This window comes from Pavona decussata, unplaced genomic scaffold (genome assembly GCF_977016875.1).
Source record: "Pavona decussata unplaced genomic scaffold, jaPavDecu1.1 SCAFFOLD_92, whole genome shotgun sequence".
NCBI lineage: Eukaryota > Metazoa > Cnidaria > Anthozoa > Scleractinia > Agariciidae > Pavona > Pavona decussata.
The window spans coordinates 3,637,687-3,656,320 of NW_028145509.1; the positions used below are offsets into that span (position 1 = coordinate 3,637,687).

Genomic DNA, 18,634 nt, shown 5'->3' on the forward strand with positions numbered 1-18,634 from the left:
TATCTTCAGGACACATTAATTAGCACCTTGCTTACCCTTTAATGAGAGAAACACACAATAACATGTCTGACAGCATGATCACTCGCCGTTTCTTTGTCGCAAGGATTGATTCACCTTCAACAGTCTATAGAAGGTAAAAAAGAAAGAAAAATTCTGATCATCATGTAAAAACTGACAAGGTTAAAAGTCAAGGTGACACCCTTTTACTGCAACCTTTTTCCAGTCACCTCCAACAAAACTGACACTAGAAAAATGGGGTGTACCCCTGCATTGAATGCATGTAGATTACTTTCATTCAAGAGGTTGGCCAATTGCTAAATACAAATTAATAATTTGTAAACTGTTAATGTCCTGCATGTACAGTGTAGCTCCCACGAGTCTCCTGTAGCTCAGTGGTAGAGCATCCGAACTAGTAATCCGAAGGTCATAGGTTGGACTTCTGTTGGGAGAACTCAGATATTTTGCTTCTCCGAGTATGCTTGTATCACGGACTAAAAACTTGACTTATCAATGTTGACAGTGTTCTATTTGTTTGCTTTATCTCCTATGCAAAATAGACAAGAAATGATTTCACATGATCCTTCCACCTTTTGGTATAAATGAATGGTTCCAGAAAAAGAAATCTGTACCCCTCCATGGAAGATTATCAGAAATATTTCCAAGGAAAAGAGCGCTTCAAATGCCACAGTTTCTAAAGGAGAGTATGAAGCTAAATTGTATTTTCTAGAGCTGAGAAAAGTTGAGGGGGAGTGGGGGGTAGGGAATTCAAAACAGAATATCCTCTGCAGAAGGAGGCTGGATATTTTCCAGGACAAAACAATAAGTATCAGTGAATTGTTCAGGAGCTTATTATGTTATTTTTAATGATTAAGGACAACCCTCCCATGGGCTGGGACATCCAGCATGGAGTCATCATGCTTCAAGTTAGTTTATGGAACAGAAACTGTATCACACTAGTTTGTCTCTTGCCTTCAGTTCAATCCAGAGGACTGTAAATGACTCTTCCCTATTGCCTATGTTTAACTGATGCTCCAGCCCTGTGAATGCACTACAGAGCTCTTTTCAAATGTGAATATATACTTACACACTGTACGAAGTCATCCTGTCTGATAAAGTACCGGTTACCAGATGCAAGGGGCTGAAAAAAGAGAGAAAACATGAGTTTCTATGCAAACTCTGGACCACCTCAGTCAGGTGCAGATCCAGACTGGTTTCCACCGTTGTACAGAAAACGGTCAAATTTTTGACAATATAATACTATAGATATTTTAGAATAAATTAAAGAAAAATTCTCAGGTTAAAGTATGGAAAATGCCAGTCAGGGTGACTTGAGAACCCAAGAAATGCCACTTAAAGGAGTTAAAATTTAAAATTTTTCTGGGGGAGCATTCCCCTGGTCCCCCCCCCCCCCCACCCCTCCCTCCTGAACCTACTTGGAAAACGATTGTATTTATTCCAGGATGCAGGCCTGTCAGTCAATAAGCTCTTTGGGGTATTTGAGAAATTAATACAAACAATAGCTAATTGAGAGGCTTGCAAGAAAGGGGAAACAAGTAGCACAAATTTGGGAAAAAAAAGTTATCGAAGTTGTCTTGGTGTCGGTGCTAATTAAAAAAAAAAAAAAAAAATTCCATCCTTGCTATCATAGAGTGCAGTACCTTATGACTCTGTGCTATCAGCCCATCTAACAGCTTCACTTTGCTTCTTAGCTCTGCTTCTCTCTTCCTTTCTTTCAGATTCTCTGCCAGACATTCCAGCTGTGTCAGAGCAAGCTGCAGTGGCACACGGTCTGGATGATCCTTTGGTGTCACTAACAAAAGCTCCTGCAAAAAGAACAAAGCCAGAATCCTCAAAGACTGATCGAATCACTTGTTGGACAGCAGGAAAATGCATAACTAATATTTAACAAAATAATATCCTGCAAAAATCGTGAAAAATACCTCCTGATACTAAGCTCACAAGGCTGTACACCATGTTGGCTAAAATCATGGGATATTCTGCAATGTTGACTGAGCAGGAAAATTGTTTTATTTTGCAACACATTGATAACAAAGCACAGTTTTATTGCAGAAAAGCTGAATACAATCTTTATTTTGGCATTTTTCTCCCTGAAACACGAATTTACATATATCGCAGGATATCTGTTGACTACGGACGACGAATGTTCAGTGCACCATTGGACAATGTTACAATGTGTTGAATAATAAGCTGGGTTACTTGTGGACAGCATTCATCTTTCAATTGTGCTCTTGTTATCAGTTTTTTAAATTAGACTCAAATACTTTTTGCACAGCCTCAGGCTTACAAGTGGCAAACTGGCCAGGTTTAAATCCAAATAAAACTTCAAGTGATCTCTAATCTGTATATAAGCTGCAGTTACCATGACTTTCCATGACCTTTTCCATGACTTCTCCAAGTTTTCAATGACCTAAATTTGACCATTTTCTTGGAAAACATCTTTCATTTTGGGTATGTTTTTACTATTTTCTTCGCAAAAAACCCCAATTTATTTTGTACTTTTTAATAAACATCATTTTCCATGACTTTCCATGACCCACACCTAAATTCCATGACTTTCCAGGCCTGGAAAATGAAATTCTAAAATTCCATGACTTTCCAGGTTTACCATGGCACGTACAAACCCTGTAAATAATAATTATTGTTACTAAATTGCAACCATTCCTGGAAGGTGGTGAATGGCGTTAGAGGAAATGATGCAAAATTAAAGTTAGCATTTTCCACCTAATGCAAATTCTGAATTACCTCTGAGAAACATTTATTCATTACTAAAAACTTACCTGAAGAAGAGCTAATATTTGAGGAAACCTTTGAATTGGTTTTAACATCAAATAGTGAAGTGAATGGTGTTCACGGCTTGACTGTCTGCGAGCCTGAAAGGAAGAAAGATAACAATAAGAAAGATATTAAAGGCACGATTATTATTTTTTATTAAAGAAATAAAAAACGCGCCGAGTGCATTGTTGAGTTATATAAGCACGCGGGAACACTTGAGTGTTCTTAAAAATTCCCAAGTGCTTATATAACTCAACAATGCACGAGGAACAAGTTTTTTATTTCTTTTATAAAATATAAACAATCGCAACTCCTCAGACAAGTGCAAATTTTATTGAATCAACATCAAGTTTCTCCTTACACGTCAGACGCAATGTTATTGGTTCAAAATTTGACAGAAAACCAATGAAAAACGTTTTGTATCATTCACATGTGACGAGAATCATTTGAAGCGAAAAATTCTCGAAAAAGCTAAACAACAAGCTAAGGATTCTCTTCAAAAGTTCAAACACTTCACTTATTTGTGGATTGAGGGAGATTCAAGTTTATTTGAACCGAATTTATAGTGCATGAATTGAACATGCCACCCAGCATTTCACTGTGAATTACCGCGGTGTTGGAGGATGTTGATCGGTGTGATTCTACAACTGCGGATGACATTTCTCTTGGTTGTAGAGAAGAAACGGACTGAAATTGCTGGGAAGACATCTGCTGCATCTGTGTTGTCTGAATGGATCCTGTTAAAGCAGATGACAGAACATCACTGCACTTTCTGAGCTGAGTTGACGATGGCCGGGAATTGTAATGTTGGAGACTGGTCGGGTTTCTGTGGCCCGAAATGTGGCAAATGTGTCGATCTGCCAAGCCAGCTTCTGACCACAAGGTTATCGCTGTTGCCCGAACACAATGATTTGTGTAGACGGTGGACAGTACTGCCTTTTCGCTGATCTCTTTCATCATACTGCCCAGAGTGTTAACACCGAGCGGACGATTTTCGTACCAGACGGTTTGCGCGGCGCCGCTTGCTTCGGTCCAGTCGCGTCTAGGGAGCTGAAAGAGAGCTTCGCACTTTGGATTCAACTTGGACAGATACAACCTCAGAGCTCGATAACCATCGGTATCGCTGTTGGTCTCGTACATGCGAGCTGTTTTCTCGAAGGTCGCCGTGTCGTGAAGCCCACCGGGATGATTCTTGGTCGACTCATCGTGGGTCATGGTGATATGGCGCTTCCCTTCTTCATCCACCGCAAACTGAAAACTTGATGGTTTCAAGTTTCGCTGCCCTTCTCTTCCTCTTCGGCACCAGTAGAGAACCACATGGAACCACACGTTCCTCAGCAAAGACCATGGATTTGTCAGGCGCAAAACTGGGCCTTCCTTTAATTTCTTCAAATCGGCAACAGGAATGGCTTCTTTGTGCTGGACATTTTCCTTGCCTTGCTTCTTGAGACTCTTAATTTTGGCATTTAACATGCGGTTGGAATTATTAAATACAGCGGAACTTAGCTTTACACTTCTGTTATAAGGTGGGTTATTTAGATAACGCTCTATTGCATTTCTGAACGAAATTAGAGATGACTTGCTGTATTCTTCTCCTTTTTTGCTGCGAGCTTCTACGTAAAATTGCGCCAAGCTGCTGTCGAGTTGCTCGGTAGTCATTTCCTCCAGTTCTGGCTGTACAGGAACTTTTTGCGCACTCCATTCTAAGAAAAAATGTAAAATTTCGATTCAGGTTTAAGACTTATTGCTTACAAGTAATGTTATGAATGTTTTGGTGTATGATTTTACCGGAAAGTGACTTTAATATGACTTTTAATGTTGTAAACAATGAAGATTGCGGAGATAAATGTAACATTCGCGTTAATTAAGCGATTTCATTTTAACATGTTTACTGTTTTGTTCGGCGTTTTAAAAGTCTTACATTGTTCAATTAAATCGTTTTTCTTCAAGTGTTAGACATGTGTGTTCATGTGAACTACATTTACAAATATATTACTGTATTTCTTTACCTTTAAAAGCCTTTACTCCCCAGTTTGTCGAGCTCTTCGTCGCCTTAGCCTGGGTTTCCAACAAGAGCTGGTTTTTCTGTGTTTTGGTCACCTCGACAAAGCGTTTCTTTCCTGCAGTGGCAGCCTTATCAGACTCTCCTTCTACGTTAGTGTTTACCATATCATTAAGAAACTGGAAACCGCAGTCAAACGAGGGAAATTGCTCAGCCATAATGGCGGTCTGTCGCTGAATTTCTCAGATTTTTCACAGGCAAAAAATCTGACGTGTGCTCCGTGCATATGTACAATTATAATGCACGCACCATACGTATGCTTCGTGCATTGTGGAGTTATAAAGAACTCAGTTTGACCAATCACAGTGCTTGCTTGACCCTGGCTATTTTATATATTTTATAATAACAAATAATGACCTGTCAAACAGTATGGAGGGGGGGGGGGGGGGGGCGCAGGGCAGCCCACAGCATTTGGAAAGGTGATGGATCAAAAACACACAGCCGACCCCTTCAAGTCGGCACAAACTAACTGACCACCTCTTCAGTGAAGGTTGAAAATAAATTACATGACCCAACCCCATAAAAAAAAAATACGTGGCTGCATAATCCATTGAAAGCAATGAAATTGTGTCACTTCACATCCTCTTAACATCAAATTAAACTGTTCTTATGCTGTTACAAGGCACGGAATGTTTTACTGTGCAAAAGAGGTTTTAGCTTTGAAATGCACTCAGACGTCTGCTCTCGTATCACTCAAATTTTTATATTTATGTTGAAGCTAAGAGAAAAAATTATTTTCTTCTAAGTGAAAACATTATGATTACCACCCAAACAGTAAGGTTTGATAACTGCCAGCCAAACAAAACCAAATTAATGTGAAAAAAAGAAAACTTTTGCAGATATCGAGAAAGCAAAAGGGGCCTTTTACCCAGGAGGTAAAATTTAATTAGCCAACCATCTTTATACACTGTAACAACTCAGCAACTCTCATAACATGTTTTTTTCTTGTTTTCGTTTATTAGTATTTTTCATGTAAATTACTTTCCCCAGACATCCAGTTTCTGTGCAGTCACCGGCACCGGATAGTTGGTGTCACAGCACATTTATCAGCTTCAGACAAGCTGCTAATAACAATGTTATTCCTTTATGGTAGCTATGCTGAACATGAACTTGCCGCGCATTCAATGCACGCACAGCTCACTGGACTGCGGAGAAAAGTTGGGCCATCTGTTTGAAGACATTTTCGAATTCAGACCGGAATTGCACCCTTGCCTCCCTAAACAATGTAGTGCAATGTTTCAAATTATGTTTACACCTACATGTACCAGCATTAACATTGAGAGGGGATGGGGAAACTTAATTTACAAGTGCCCTGCTTGTCACATTAAATGGGCCTTTTGCACTAACTGGTCACATGGTACAAAATCCACCAAGAATGTAGTAGATTCGAACACAAAGGAATTCCAACCTGACAAGCTTGACTTTCCTTTGTTCTCGATGTCCCAGTGGGGGATGCCACGCTTTTTGCCATCCAGTATGGCGGATTTTTACCATGTGACCAGTTAATGGAAAAGGCCCATTGACAAAAGTTCCTTTTTACAACACACTTACTTTCAAAAACTGAGCAAATGCAAGATGAGTTCTGCAAGCAACTTTCACAGTATCCATGGCTTTGGGAAAGTTGTTCACATAACCACTGTACGCATCAAGAACCATGGATTTACAAAACTGTTGAAACAAATATTAATGAAAGTGGTCATTAACTCCTGAATAATGAGATTAATTTATACAATGTGCAGTTCCAGAAAATGTTCATGCCTACCCCATGGAAGGTCACTGGAAATTCCGAGGGGGAGGGAGTCCTCAATAGTAACAATTTTTAAAGGAAAGTATGAAGTTAAACTGACATTTCCAGAGAGGCGATGGGAGGAAGGTTTAGAACCAAGAAAGACAGTAGGCATGCATCTTTTCTAAATGTCTGTTTCCACTGGACCCTGGTAACCTGCAGCTACATTGCTTTTTAGCACTGGGAGCATTGTTCTGTTGTTCGTTCTTTTGTTCTCGCGTCTCTCTACTAAAGAAATTATGTGAGATGTGCAAATGGTGCGGGGTATGGATATTTGCTGGAACAAAATCTCCATCAGTGTACACTTGGATGAACAGTCCAGATTGCATTTTAAAACTGCTCCCTTGGTGAATAGAAAATGTGATTTATTATTATTATAGTTATTATTTTTATTAAATTTCAATTGCTTAAAAGGAATGCAGCCTTTTAAACTCACCAAGGCATATAAAATATCGCCTATTTTCTCCTCTGGTGTCCAGTCTACCATTCTTGCACTCAGTGCAATGTTGAACATGGCATGACACTGCAGTACTCTGTGAACATGCTGGAATATTAGGTCAATCTTTTTTGGTTCCAGCAGATCACGCTCCCTAATTGGCAGTTCATATTGCTATGAAAAAATAAAAAAACAACATTATATCTCAAACTTACAAGTTATTGGTAAATAGTTATCTCTAACAAAACAATTAAGTCTGCTGAAAATAGTGTATTTCCTTGATTAAATGCCCATCTTTGGTAAAGAAGATTGAAAAACAGGTGCTTTGAGGCTTAATTGGTCTCTGAATTTGCTATGTTGTTTCCTTACACAAGAAACTTTACTCTACATTCTCTCTTTTCACCCAGGAGTATATTAAATGGATACCAGCAACATACTGCTGGGGGTAACCCTGCAATGGACTACATGTAACATCCCATCCAGGGGGGAGCGGTAATACTCCTTGTCGCTTTCTGATGGGTGTCCTGTGATGGGCTAGTATGCTATTCAGGGATGAGTACAATGTAGTAATACTCCAAGTTGCTCTATGCTGGGTAGCCTGTGATGAACTAGCATGCCATTCAGAGTGGAACAATTACAGTGTATCTTGTAATGGACTAGTATCCCACCCAGGGGGGAGTAGTAACACCCCTAGTCACTTCATGCTGGGTATCCTGTGACAGACTACCACACCATTCAGGGGGGAGTAGGAATACTCCTAGTTACTTTAGGCTGGGTATCCTGTGATGGACTAGTGTCCCATCCAGGGTGGAGTAGTAACACTCCAAATCATTTCACGCTGGGCATCCTGTGATGGACAAGCACACCATTCAGGGAGGAGTAGGAATACTCCAAGTTACTTTATGCTGGGTACCCTGTGATGGACTAGCAGACAATCAATACTCCTAGTTATTTTGTGCTGGGTATCCTGTGATGGACTACTGTCCCATCCGGGGAGAGGGGTGGGGGGGGGGGGGGAAGTAGTAACACTAGCATTCACTCCATGCTGGAATCATATCCTTCCTTGACTGAGGTTTTTCAAATAATGCTCACCTTGCTGAGTTGATCCAGTAATCGCATGTAATCAGCTTCACTCTCCAACATAAACTTCACAATTTGATACCTTTTAATCTAAGGTTGCAAAAAACAATATTGTTACAAACTCCATTGTATCTTAAAAGGAAAAAAGGTCAAAATGCAGTAACTGGTAGTTTGAAGTCTCTGAAATCAGTGCTGTTCTGTCCTAGGCAAGAAGAAAGACTTTGCTGTTTAACTTGGTTGGCACATAGAAGCTGTCTCCTGACTTCATTGAATGGTTAACAACTTCATTCCTAAACCTGGCTGTTTTCTTTTCTTTTCTTTTCTTCTTCTTCTTTTTTTTGGTTCAATGTTTTTGCTCAGGTTGGATTATTTTATTTGGCCAGTGGCCATGAATTTAAGCAAACCACAACTTACAGCAAAGAAAACTGACAAACAATAACCATTACTCTTTCTTCCAATGTGTAGATGACCATTGCTGGGAAAATCTCTTCCACTTTTGGAAGATAGTTTTCTCAACATGACATAAATATCTGCTTCTTTTTCTGTTGTACATGTATCAGTTTGGAGTATGTACAGCGCACAACATGCATGTGAGGATAATGCGCAATGACTGAAATACCTCAGTCTATGTTTTCCCTTCTATTAAAGAGCTTTGTGTCAAAGGGTATGACAGCTCAGAGATGAGACTATCATTTTTTGAAATATTGTACCTGATCACAGCTGAGTCCACTAGGAATGGGCGGCATTACTGGCTGTTGATAATTTACTGAGTCCGTGATGTCTGGGTCCACATAAAGACCATCTGTTTCATCATCTGAAATAATACAACATATATGAGAAGAGAGCTCTAGTAACATGAAAATTGGGGATAGGGGCTTTGTCGGGACTTTCTGAAAGTGATCATCTTCCAGCAACACCATCTACAGCTGTACGACATTGTCTAAAATGGTACAACATACACAATTAATGTCCACATTACAACTTCACGCCGATTTAAGTGTGTACCCCAAATTTTGGGGTCGTTAAGTATTCATATATTCAAGCTATTGTTCTCTCTTTTGTCGAACAATTTCCGACAATAGAGCATGTTTCCGAAGATCGCAAAGCCTTTGAAGTAGGTGAGATATTTTATCTTTTGTGTTAGAGTTTTTTTGCTGGCCTGTGGAAGCTCCCTGGGGAGGCTAGAGAAATGAGTCACCATGATCACATCGACTCGCAACGCGCCGCTCCAGTATGGAGAGTTTTAAAAACAACTTCCCGTCCTGCAAACTGACGAATAACCAATTAACAAATTTCGTTCACTAAACGGATACATGGATTTGCCGATTTGTTTATCTGTCATCTTTAATGACAGCGATCTATAACAGATTCTCGCTTTTCAGCTCAAAGTTAGAGAATCGCTGAATATAAAATGTAAATAAGGTCAACTGAAAAGAGCGCGTGCCTACATAGGCCAAAGAGCCGGTGTTATTGTTTGTCAATGCGTCAATAAGTATAATCAGAATGCGACTTCCACGCCGAGTTTCCCTTTTTTTCTTCCTTTTTTGGTCTGATATTTTGGAATTTCTTCACTAGAAGCAAGTATTTTAGAAACATAAACTTAATTACGATCGACTACGTCTTCACTCGTTACAAACAAAGCGCACAACATCAAATACCAGTTTGCTTACAGTGAATTACAATTGAAACTCTTTTGACTCTTTCATAGCTCCTGACGTGCTTTCTTTAGGGAATACAAATCAGTGTTTTAGCTTTTTCGTAAAAAAGTTATCATTAAACAGATGGTATTGATTTCCACGCGTCGGTAAGATGATGATGCCATGCACAAATTTAATTAAGCATAATAACTTCGCCGCTCTAAGCACCGCTTAGGAAAAAATATCGAAACTCGGCTTACAGTGATCAAAACACCACGTTTAGGATCTCTTTTTAAAGCTCTCAAAAGACTCTTCGTTCACTGATATAAATAACAGCTTAAAGTATTTTGCGAAGAACTTAAAACCATCAAATGTCTGCAGTGATTCCTCGCAGTTCCTATTGATAACAAGAACAAAGGAATACTCTCGCAACTTCGCGGCTCAAGGCTGCTTAATTAAACAATTGTTCTTGTCTTTTGAATTCGCATCTTGGTCTTCCTGCAAAGTTCTCACCTTTTCTCAACCGAGTAAAAACAAGCTAATTTCGCGGCTGCCGAAGTGAATGCCCACAGGAATAAAGAGAGCCTTCAGGGAACAAAATCCAGCGGAGTCACCCATTTCTCAATGACACACTTAAATTGGCGTGAAGTTGTAATGCATTATGCTAACCACTAGACCACTGTGCCTCCACAGCACTTAAAAGGAATGGGGTCAAGCTTTACACTAATGACTATCTGGTTCATTGTACCTGGTTAGCTTAGTTGGTTGAGTACCAGACTGTGGAGCACTAAGCCCAGGTTCGATTCCTGACAGACCAACACTTAGGGCACGTATTTTTATTCACAATTCTGGGATGCGAATGGCCAGAATGTAAAATGCGCTCGTTTTTCTATTCCGCATTCTTATTCCGGAATGGACAGAATGCCATTCCATCCATTCTGCTCCCAGGGGCAGAATGAACAGAATGTTGCGAATGAAATCCAAGATGGCGGACGGCGAGGTGAGTGCTGTGGATTCAAATACGTTTCTACAAGGGAAAAAATCGGGTTACACTTTTGGACAAAATGAAACATTGCTTCTAATTTCATTTTACCAAAAGTACAAGCAAAATTGCTGCGACAATGGCTGCAATGGCAGCCTCTTCGTCGGCCGCCATATTAGTTACACAATGTTTACTCGGCTAGGACCGACGGGGGTTTTTTTATGCAGACAATCCGAATTATTCCTAGCATTCCGTACCAACCATTCTTATTCCAGAATTGTGGATAAAAAAACGCGCCCTTAAGGGTCTTTAAATAACTGAAGAGGAGAAAGTGCTGCCTTTGCTTTGACATCTGCAAATGGTTAGACTTCTAGTCTTCTTGAAACCCCACCCAAGGCTGTTGCCTAACAGGAGCACGGTAACCTGGGGTACCCTTGAAAATGCTCTGGGCGCCTAAAGTCTTTACAGCAGCACCTAACACTTCACATGTTGGGCTCCTAACTTCTTAGCTTTTGGCCTAGTGGGCTCCTTGAAATTTTTCTTAGGCGACAGCCTTGCCCCCTCACAGTACTTTCCCTTAATCTGACTCTGTGTGACGCAAAAGAACCACTAGGGAAGTAATAAATCTCTGGCCGTGACCACCCCCAGTGTCTATCTCAAAGTCACATTCACGTAAGGGAGAATAATCATAACTCATCACTTCATTTTAAACTGTAAACTGAAGCCATCTTGCAAGCAGTCTGGCAAAAGTCCCCCACACTGAGGGGAGTGGATAATAAGAAATTTCATGATGATTTGATTTGACTTGGTAGAAAAATACATAATACATATTCATCCTTGTAACAGAAGGACAAGTGAAAAAAATAGGGAGGAGAAGGCGATGTGGCTTACAGGTATTTTAAGTGTTCTAAAACACCCTTACGAAGTTTTACATTGTGTGGTTCCAGAAAATATTCATACCCACCCTGAGGAGGGTCATTGGAAATTCCGAGGGGAAGGGGGGGCCGCAAAGGCCAAAATTGTTAGAGTAAATTATGAAGTTAAACTGCAAAAAAACAAAGGGGGTGGGGGTACGAACCAAAAAACCCTCCGTGGGGGGAGTATGGATATATTTTGGAACAAAACATTAGGTATGATAATTACCTTTTTGGTCACGAGATTTAGGTTGATATGGCAAGCTGGATGCCTTGTTTAATCCAAGGCAGCCTTTAAGCTGACCTCTGAGTCCAGGCACTTTAAGAGATGTTGATGGCTTTTTGAAGGGTGAAAAGTTTGTAATTTCAGACACGAACTTGAACTGAGAGGAAAAAGCCAAATACGAGATCAGTATAATCATTTTATGAACGTTTGACACATTCTTCCTTCAGACTATAAAACAACACAAGTCAAAAGTTTGATACCTAGCTCATATAAAATTGATACAGCTCCGTTCCTTAATCTGTAGTTAAGATTGATATTGCAGACCTCAGTCAAAACGTACATGTACATGTATGCAAAGTGAAGATTTTGCCTCTATGTCCAAATTGCTCCACATTTTCTGTACTTTGGTATACAGACTCACTGATTATAATATATGTAGCACTTAGTTACAAATGCATTTAAATTTAGGGTGCTTCGATTGACCTTATTTCTGAATAGGGATACACACAATGATGACAAGAAATCCCTCTTAAATTATCAAGAATTTGCGAACATTTGAAAGAATGTCTTCCCAAATTAATTTAAGAAAGAAATGTAACAACTATTCTGCTTCTTCCTATTCCAGAATATGGTCAATCGAACGCAACCTTAAAGTATAAGCACAATACTTTTTAGCTTAAACCTAATCGTAACCCCACTGAAAACAGAATAATATTTACTACAAAATAAAATGTGAAAAAGACAGCAAAACTTCAGTCCACATTTCAACATTAGTTACCGGTCGTTTCCGTTGCATCACTGGACTAATTTCCACAGAATCATATGGATCCTCATCATCATCAAAATCTTCCTGTGTCCTCAGACTTGTTGCATCCGTCATGTCATCTTCTGTCTCGAAATCTGAACCCCATGGATCACTTTCCGAGAACTCGTCACTTTCGTCATCATATGATGGCATGACATATGCCTCTATTATGAAAAAAAAAAATCAATCATCAGTTATTTCCCGATCGAGCTGTATTGATTTGTAAAGTTGGATAAAATAAGAAAAAGATTGAAGAATGTTTTAAAATTGCAGACTGGCATATAAAAGGCCTATCTTGACCCAAAACTAGTGTTGCTTTTGAATTTTTACAGATGCATCTAGAACTTCTCTTAGCTGTTTCATACAATGTTCAGAAAAAAGAGTTTTACAATGCTCTGCAAAATGAATGCAAACAAATTTCAGCTATTGTTTAACCGAAAAATTGCCGATATTTTGTGCGAAGTTTCGTGATTTTTCAGCTGAGATTTTGAAGAGATTTCGGAGAGCTGCGCCAAAATTCAAGTACATTCCCCAAAATTTGCCAATCCAAGAACAATATTTTGAAGCGATTTTGCTTGTACCGAAGCAAAATTTTATATAATTTATAGAAAACTCTTAATCTTGAAACAAAAGTTTGCAAGGGTTAGAAGGGTCCCACTAGCCATTTGGGCCATGAATGGTCTAAGTGTGACTGTAACTCTTTTTTGTCTCTATTACCTTGATTGACTATAACCTCTTCATAAGTACTTCCAGTGTTGCTTTTCTGCGAGAAGCTTTCTGCGATACTGTCCTCCATCGGCACATCATCATAGAGACGGTCTTCTGAGCGTGAAAGTGCACTGCCAACCCTATTACCATCTCGCAAAATCGGAGATGTGACATTTGCGACAGAATTGACTTCATCCCCAGAGTACAGAAAATCATAAAATGATTCCACTCTTTTTTTAGAAGCACTGCTGCCTGGTGATGATGCATCAACGTACGAAAGAACTCTCCGGCTTGTGTCTAGTGTGTCAACCATTTCCACTGACAAGTTTGGAATCTCATCTTGGTTGGGGCTTGAAGTCAGCACAGGCTTACATACAATTTCTCTTGGCTTCTGCTCAGAGTGATCCCCTGAACCAGAAAGCTGATCATCAATAGTTGTAGAATCTGCTTCTGCATTGCTTTTCTCTGAAATATCAGGTTTTGGAGTCCCCACAGGTTTGGGTGGCTGTGGCAAACGCCTCCTTGGTGGTTTTGCAGGGTCGCCTCCAGAGCTTCCGCCCGATGAATTATTTTCTTCTTCCCCACTTACCTCTCCACTCTGTTCTTTAACTTCTACCTTCTTTTGACAATGTCGCCTTGGTGGCTTGGTAGGATGATCATCAGGTGAATTCTCCATAGCTTCATCTCCCATTTTTGCTTCTTCACTGATGTTGCTACCTGCATCACTTTTCACTGGAGTCCATAGTTCCTTGTCATCACTTTCTTTACGCAATCTTCTTTTATCTTCTGGAGATCCTTCATCAACAGCCTTCGTATCACAAGAAGCATCTTCCTTTTGTGATTCTTTCCCAGCCTCCTTATCAACACCTGCAGCGATGCTTTCTTTACTCAAATCTCCTTCAGATGCCAGATCATCATAAAAAACAGAATCCCTTTTACAGCCTGCGATGCTTTCATCCACTTCACTGTCCATGTTGGGCCTTCATGGGTCTTCCATCATGACAACAAATTATTCATGATTAAAAAAACTGAAAAATAATAAAATAGAATTTAATTAAGGAGATTAGGTTGCATACTAAATGATCTTTATAGATCACTGTTTTGTAAAGTCCATGTGAAGAATTTGAAAAATTCAAAGAATGATAAAGATCAAAGAATGATCACAATTTGCTGGTTGACTAAGTGTTCTGCAATTAACAAAATAACCTGACAAGAGACCTTTTGTATTGCATAATGTGTGTGGGTTCATTAAAAACATGATGAAGTTTATTACATTCCATCCACAAATCTAAGAATATTCCCAAGTCACTGTTACGCAAGGGATTTGAGGGATCATAAGAATAATTAAAATCACCTAACAAAAGACAAAACAAAATCACTTAAAAATTAAAATAAAAATTTTGATAATGCAGGAGGTCACTGTCACCTTCACTATAACCAAAATAAATGGTTACTTGACATGTACATTGTGTCTCAGATAACCTAAATGGCTGTGAAACAGTCAACAAACACAGATAATGCCGGAAATTTATATCATGTACTTTTAGAAATTAAAATAGCCATACCTCCATAGAAGGGATTTTCTCTAAGAGTAAAGACCTGCTCACCCCACTGGAAACTCTAATTTAGCTTCATACTTTCCTTTCAATGTTTGGCCTTTAAGGACCAATCCCCACCCCCCTTGAATTTTCCATCCCCTCTGTTGGGGTGATATGGATATTTTCAGGAACTACACATTTTATTGAAGGCATGAAAAATTCAAAGACTATCAACAAGTACATTGTAAATGCATGATCATGGTAGTTATGTACGCAACTTGCACAGTTGGGAAAAGAAAGCCTGGAAAATAATTCAGGCTTGAACGGGATTCGAACCCATGACCTCTACGATGTCGGTGCAGTACTCTACCAACTGAGCTATCAAGCCAACTGGGAGCTGGTCCCTTTGTAAATTCATAATATACCCAGACTCGTACCCAGTCGCTATTTACATGTTTTGTGGGGTGAGAAGATTGGAAACGAGGATAGATTGAGACGCGCGGGGTGTCATGGGAAGAGGCGCAGGAAAAATAGCGACTAGCAGATCTCGATCCAATATGGCGTTCGTCTGAAGAGTGATTTCTTTTTTGTTGGCTTGTAATGTCGTGCTGCCGTAAAGGCTTCTTCGCGGGAAGACAAAATATGACTGTGATACTAACCCTCGATCCACAATTCACTGAAAGAACTGTCCAAATCACCCACATCGTCTTCCTGCGAAGAAGCCATATTTACGGCAGCAGGACATTACAAGCCAACAAATAAGAAATCACTCATCGGACGAACGCTTTAGCTCGTTAAATACCAAACCAGAACCCACAGGGAATTTTGACTGCAAGAAATGTCTAAAATTACTCCGTTTTCTTGAAAAAAAAAAAAGCACTGCACGGTTCCATGCACAATTGCACGGATCTGTTAAACGAAATCTGGGAGTTGCTATTTTTCCTTCGCCTCTTCCCATGACACCCCATCCTCGTATCTAATCTTCTCACCCCACAAAACATGTAAATAGCGAGTGGGTACAAGTCTGTCATATACCCATACAGGTGATGAGATGAAAGTGAATATATGAAAATTCAGACATTTCAACTGCAGGTGAAAAAATGAATAAGTGAATGACCCTTGCAGTTATGTATGCAACCTATGTAGTTGCAAAAAGAAAGCCTGAAAAAAATCCAGGCTTGAATGGTATTTGAACCCAAATGAATCCAGAGATTCTGTATCATTATGTCAGCATGTCTCCTATTTAAGCTTACACACTGATCAATTCAAAACTTCAGCATCCTCCCCACCCCCTCCCAGCAGCCCCTAGGCATTTGAACTTTTGAAAATTAGGTTGTTGAGATTTCCACCTCCCAAGACCAAAGGCTGTTCAAATGTCCCACCATTAAGTGCTCCAAGACCTCTACCTTGAGGACAAGTTTTCAGCTGCAACCAATCACTATAAGTCTTTGCAAACAGTGATATATTTTGTGACACCTTCAAAAACTATTTTGAAATCCTTTTGAGTGCACCATCCACTCACAATGGTGAAATCCTGCCAACCAGGAAAAACCCATGTATGTATTCCTCTAGACTAAAAGAAAACCCCACCCTGATCAAATTTCCTATTTCCTGGGCACGATACACTGTCAAATGCCTGAGGGTATGCCCCCCCCCCCTGCCTGAAGGAAGGGGGTAGGGGGCAACTGTAGAAACCTATGCACAACTTTACGAGGATCCATAGTTAGTGTGACATTTTTAAATAGTTTTGTAGTAATTCTGATTTGAACCAACTTTTGAAAAGAAACGTATCATTTTTAATGACAGCAACCATCTTTCTCTTGCAAATGGTAAAATAGCCCATGGTCAGCTATTTCCCCAGGTAAAAGACTAAAACCATGCCTAATACATGGTAAGCCTTATTCCTCAAATATTTTAATACTATTAGGAAGCTATTTAGGGTAAAGGAACATTGCAGTCAGAATGTTGTTTCTATCTGTCCAAGACAGCAGAATTTCAGAACACCTTTATATGTTAATATTTACGTTCAACAAAATTCAAGACAAATCAAACGCCTCCGGGAGCTCTGAACAACTCCGGACTTCCTGTTGACTTGGGTGTACTGTCGTGACCATGTACGAATTCAATACTGCACATTTAAGCTTAATTTGCTAAGCTCATGCTTCAAATGTCCAAGTCCACATCTTAGGGCATAATTTGAAAACTTTACAAGAGAAAAGACAACGTAATGACAAATAATTAAATTGCAACCACAAGTCATTACAATTCATTTTCAACGTCAATTAGGAATGCCCGTGAAACTCGAGAAGTTCTATTCTCTCAAACACGTTCTTCAGCGCCAAAAACTTTATCTAAAAATTCTGCTTCGAAAACGTTTTTAGATAGAACCTTCACACAAAGCTACAATCTAATACGAAAACGAGGTTTTGATTTAAACGGAAATTTTGCTTGAGAGATCATCAATGTCAAATTTAGATGGCCGAACGTCGAGGAAAACCGTTTGCGCGCGTTATTACTTTGCCAAAAGAAGCCCTTCAAAACCACGCATAATGCGTCACAAACAGCTGAAAATACAAGAGAAAAATTACAGATAAGACCTAAGTACCTTTTTGACTGGATAACAGGTACATTCAGCACAGAATATCCACCAATATCGCCCCAAAACACATCCTGATCACATGAATGTAAGTATATCGAAAGAGCGGGAACTAGTTGGGGACTGGAACTAGATATAGATCCTCTAACGTCTAGAGTAGGGAGCGGAGCTAGCTGCCCGAAGCGGTAGGGAGGGTGGGGGATAATTTTATTTCAAGTCTCTTCTCACTGCACGGTGGCCATTACCATCGAAAATTACGTTGTTTCACCTTTAAAACGGTTGTCATAATCCACAGCTAAGTAAATATGTGAAAAAGAAGAATTTATGTGCATAGGGATGTTGTATCCCACACAGGAATGGGGGGGGGGGGGGTCTCCCCTGAATTTTGAGAGATAACCAAATCTACGCTTTTTTGGGAACAGTCCGTGGAACCAAGATGCATTTAACCCCAAATGCAGACCTCAATTTTGAGCTACAAGCAACTATGCGTTCTCTTGAAGAATTTTAAAGTCGTGAAGCACTGCAATTTGCATAATCTTAACAATGATGAGATTGACAAGAAGCGCATTGATTTTAACTGCAATCTTCAGCAAACTACAGTCAATATTATGCCTCACTGGTTGCAACCCCACTAAGCCTTAGGTTTCTATTTTATTTTTATTTTTCCCGAGAAGCTCAAACAGTACCTTTTAATGGCTGAGATGACTTAGAGTGCATGAAAGACAAGTTGTATCTTTTACGGAATCCTTCACTGCTGCACAAAGCTTTATTAACAAGTGGCAAGTCAGAATAACTTCAAGTCAAATCAACTGCAGAGAAGACCAGGTCCAGAAAGGGCTTTAAAAAAAATAATTTCAGTTTGTGATGTTTTGGAGTTATAGGATTTTAATTTCTCCCCCAAGAGATGTCACCAACTTCTACCCAGAAAACAAATCACTTTAAAGTGACATTTTGATGAGCAAAACTGTCAGTACCAAAGGTTTGACACACACCAGTATCATAAGTATACAAGACATCTCCTCTGCGGAGAAAATTCTTTACCACAAGAAGACACAAAAAAGGATCCAAGCA

General features: G+C 39.6%; 2 protein-coding genes and 1 non-coding gene across 3 annotated transcripts in view; all 3 read right to left on the bottom strand.

Annotated features, from left to right (window-relative positions):
- LOC146473925 (uncharacterized) overlaps window positions 1-17,681 on the bottom strand; it is a 31,879-nt gene extending 14,198 nt beyond the window's left edge. The window contains exons 1-12 of the mRNA XM_085117962.1: window positions 17,573-17,681; window positions 13,439-14,457; window positions 12,695-12,885; window positions 11,920-12,073; window positions 8,868-8,971; window positions 8,170-8,247; window positions 7,078-7,251; window positions 6,407-6,523; window positions 2,799-2,891; window positions 1,659-1,823; window positions 1,085-1,138; window positions 36-124 (exon numbers count right to left, since the gene is read on the bottom strand). Of these exons, the coding sequence (XP_084974088.1) occupies window positions 36-124; window positions 1,085-1,138; window positions 1,659-1,823; window positions 2,799-2,891; window positions 6,407-6,523; window positions 7,078-7,251; window positions 8,170-8,247; window positions 8,868-8,971; window positions 11,920-12,073; window positions 12,695-12,885; window positions 13,439-14,402 (2,183 nt within the window). The 5' untranslated portion in view covers window positions 14,403-14,457; window positions 17,573-17,681. The remainder of the gene's footprint in view (window positions 1-35; window positions 125-1,084; window positions 1,139-1,658; window positions 1,824-2,798; window positions 2,892-6,406; window positions 6,524-7,077; window positions 7,252-8,169; window positions 8,248-8,867; window positions 8,972-11,919; window positions 12,074-12,694; window positions 12,886-13,438; window positions 14,458-17,572) is intronic.
- Window positions 3,045-5,181, bottom strand: LOC146473926 (uncharacterized). The gene is made up of 2 exons (XM_085117621.1): window positions 4,803-5,181; window positions 3,045-4,496 (listed from the first exon to the last, which is right to left on the bottom strand). The coding sequence occupies exons 1-2, from the start codon at window positions 5,011-5,013 to the stop codon at window positions 3,307-3,309; spliced, it is 1,401 nt and encodes a 466-aa protein (XP_084973747.1). The 5' UTR covers window positions 5,014-5,181; the 3' UTR covers window positions 3,045-3,306.
- Trnav-gac (transfer RNA valine (anticodon GAC)) lies at window positions 15,283-15,355 on the bottom strand. The gene has a single exon. It is a non-coding gene; the product is annotated as a tRNA-Val (tRNA).
- Window positions 17,682-18,634: the final 953 nt, after the last annotated feature.

What these genes read in the sequence shown, in the direction of transcription:
- LOC146473926 (XM_085117621.1), bottom strand. Translation starts at nt 5,013, where the DNA reads ATGGCTGAGCAATTTCCCTCGTTTGACTGCGGTTTCCAGTTTCTTAAT. An exon ending in GGGAGTAAAGGCTTTTAAAG is followed by an intron (nt 4,497 to 4,802) that starts GTAAAGAAATAC and finishes ATTTTTTCTTAG; the next exon opens with AATGGAGTGCGCAAAAAGTT.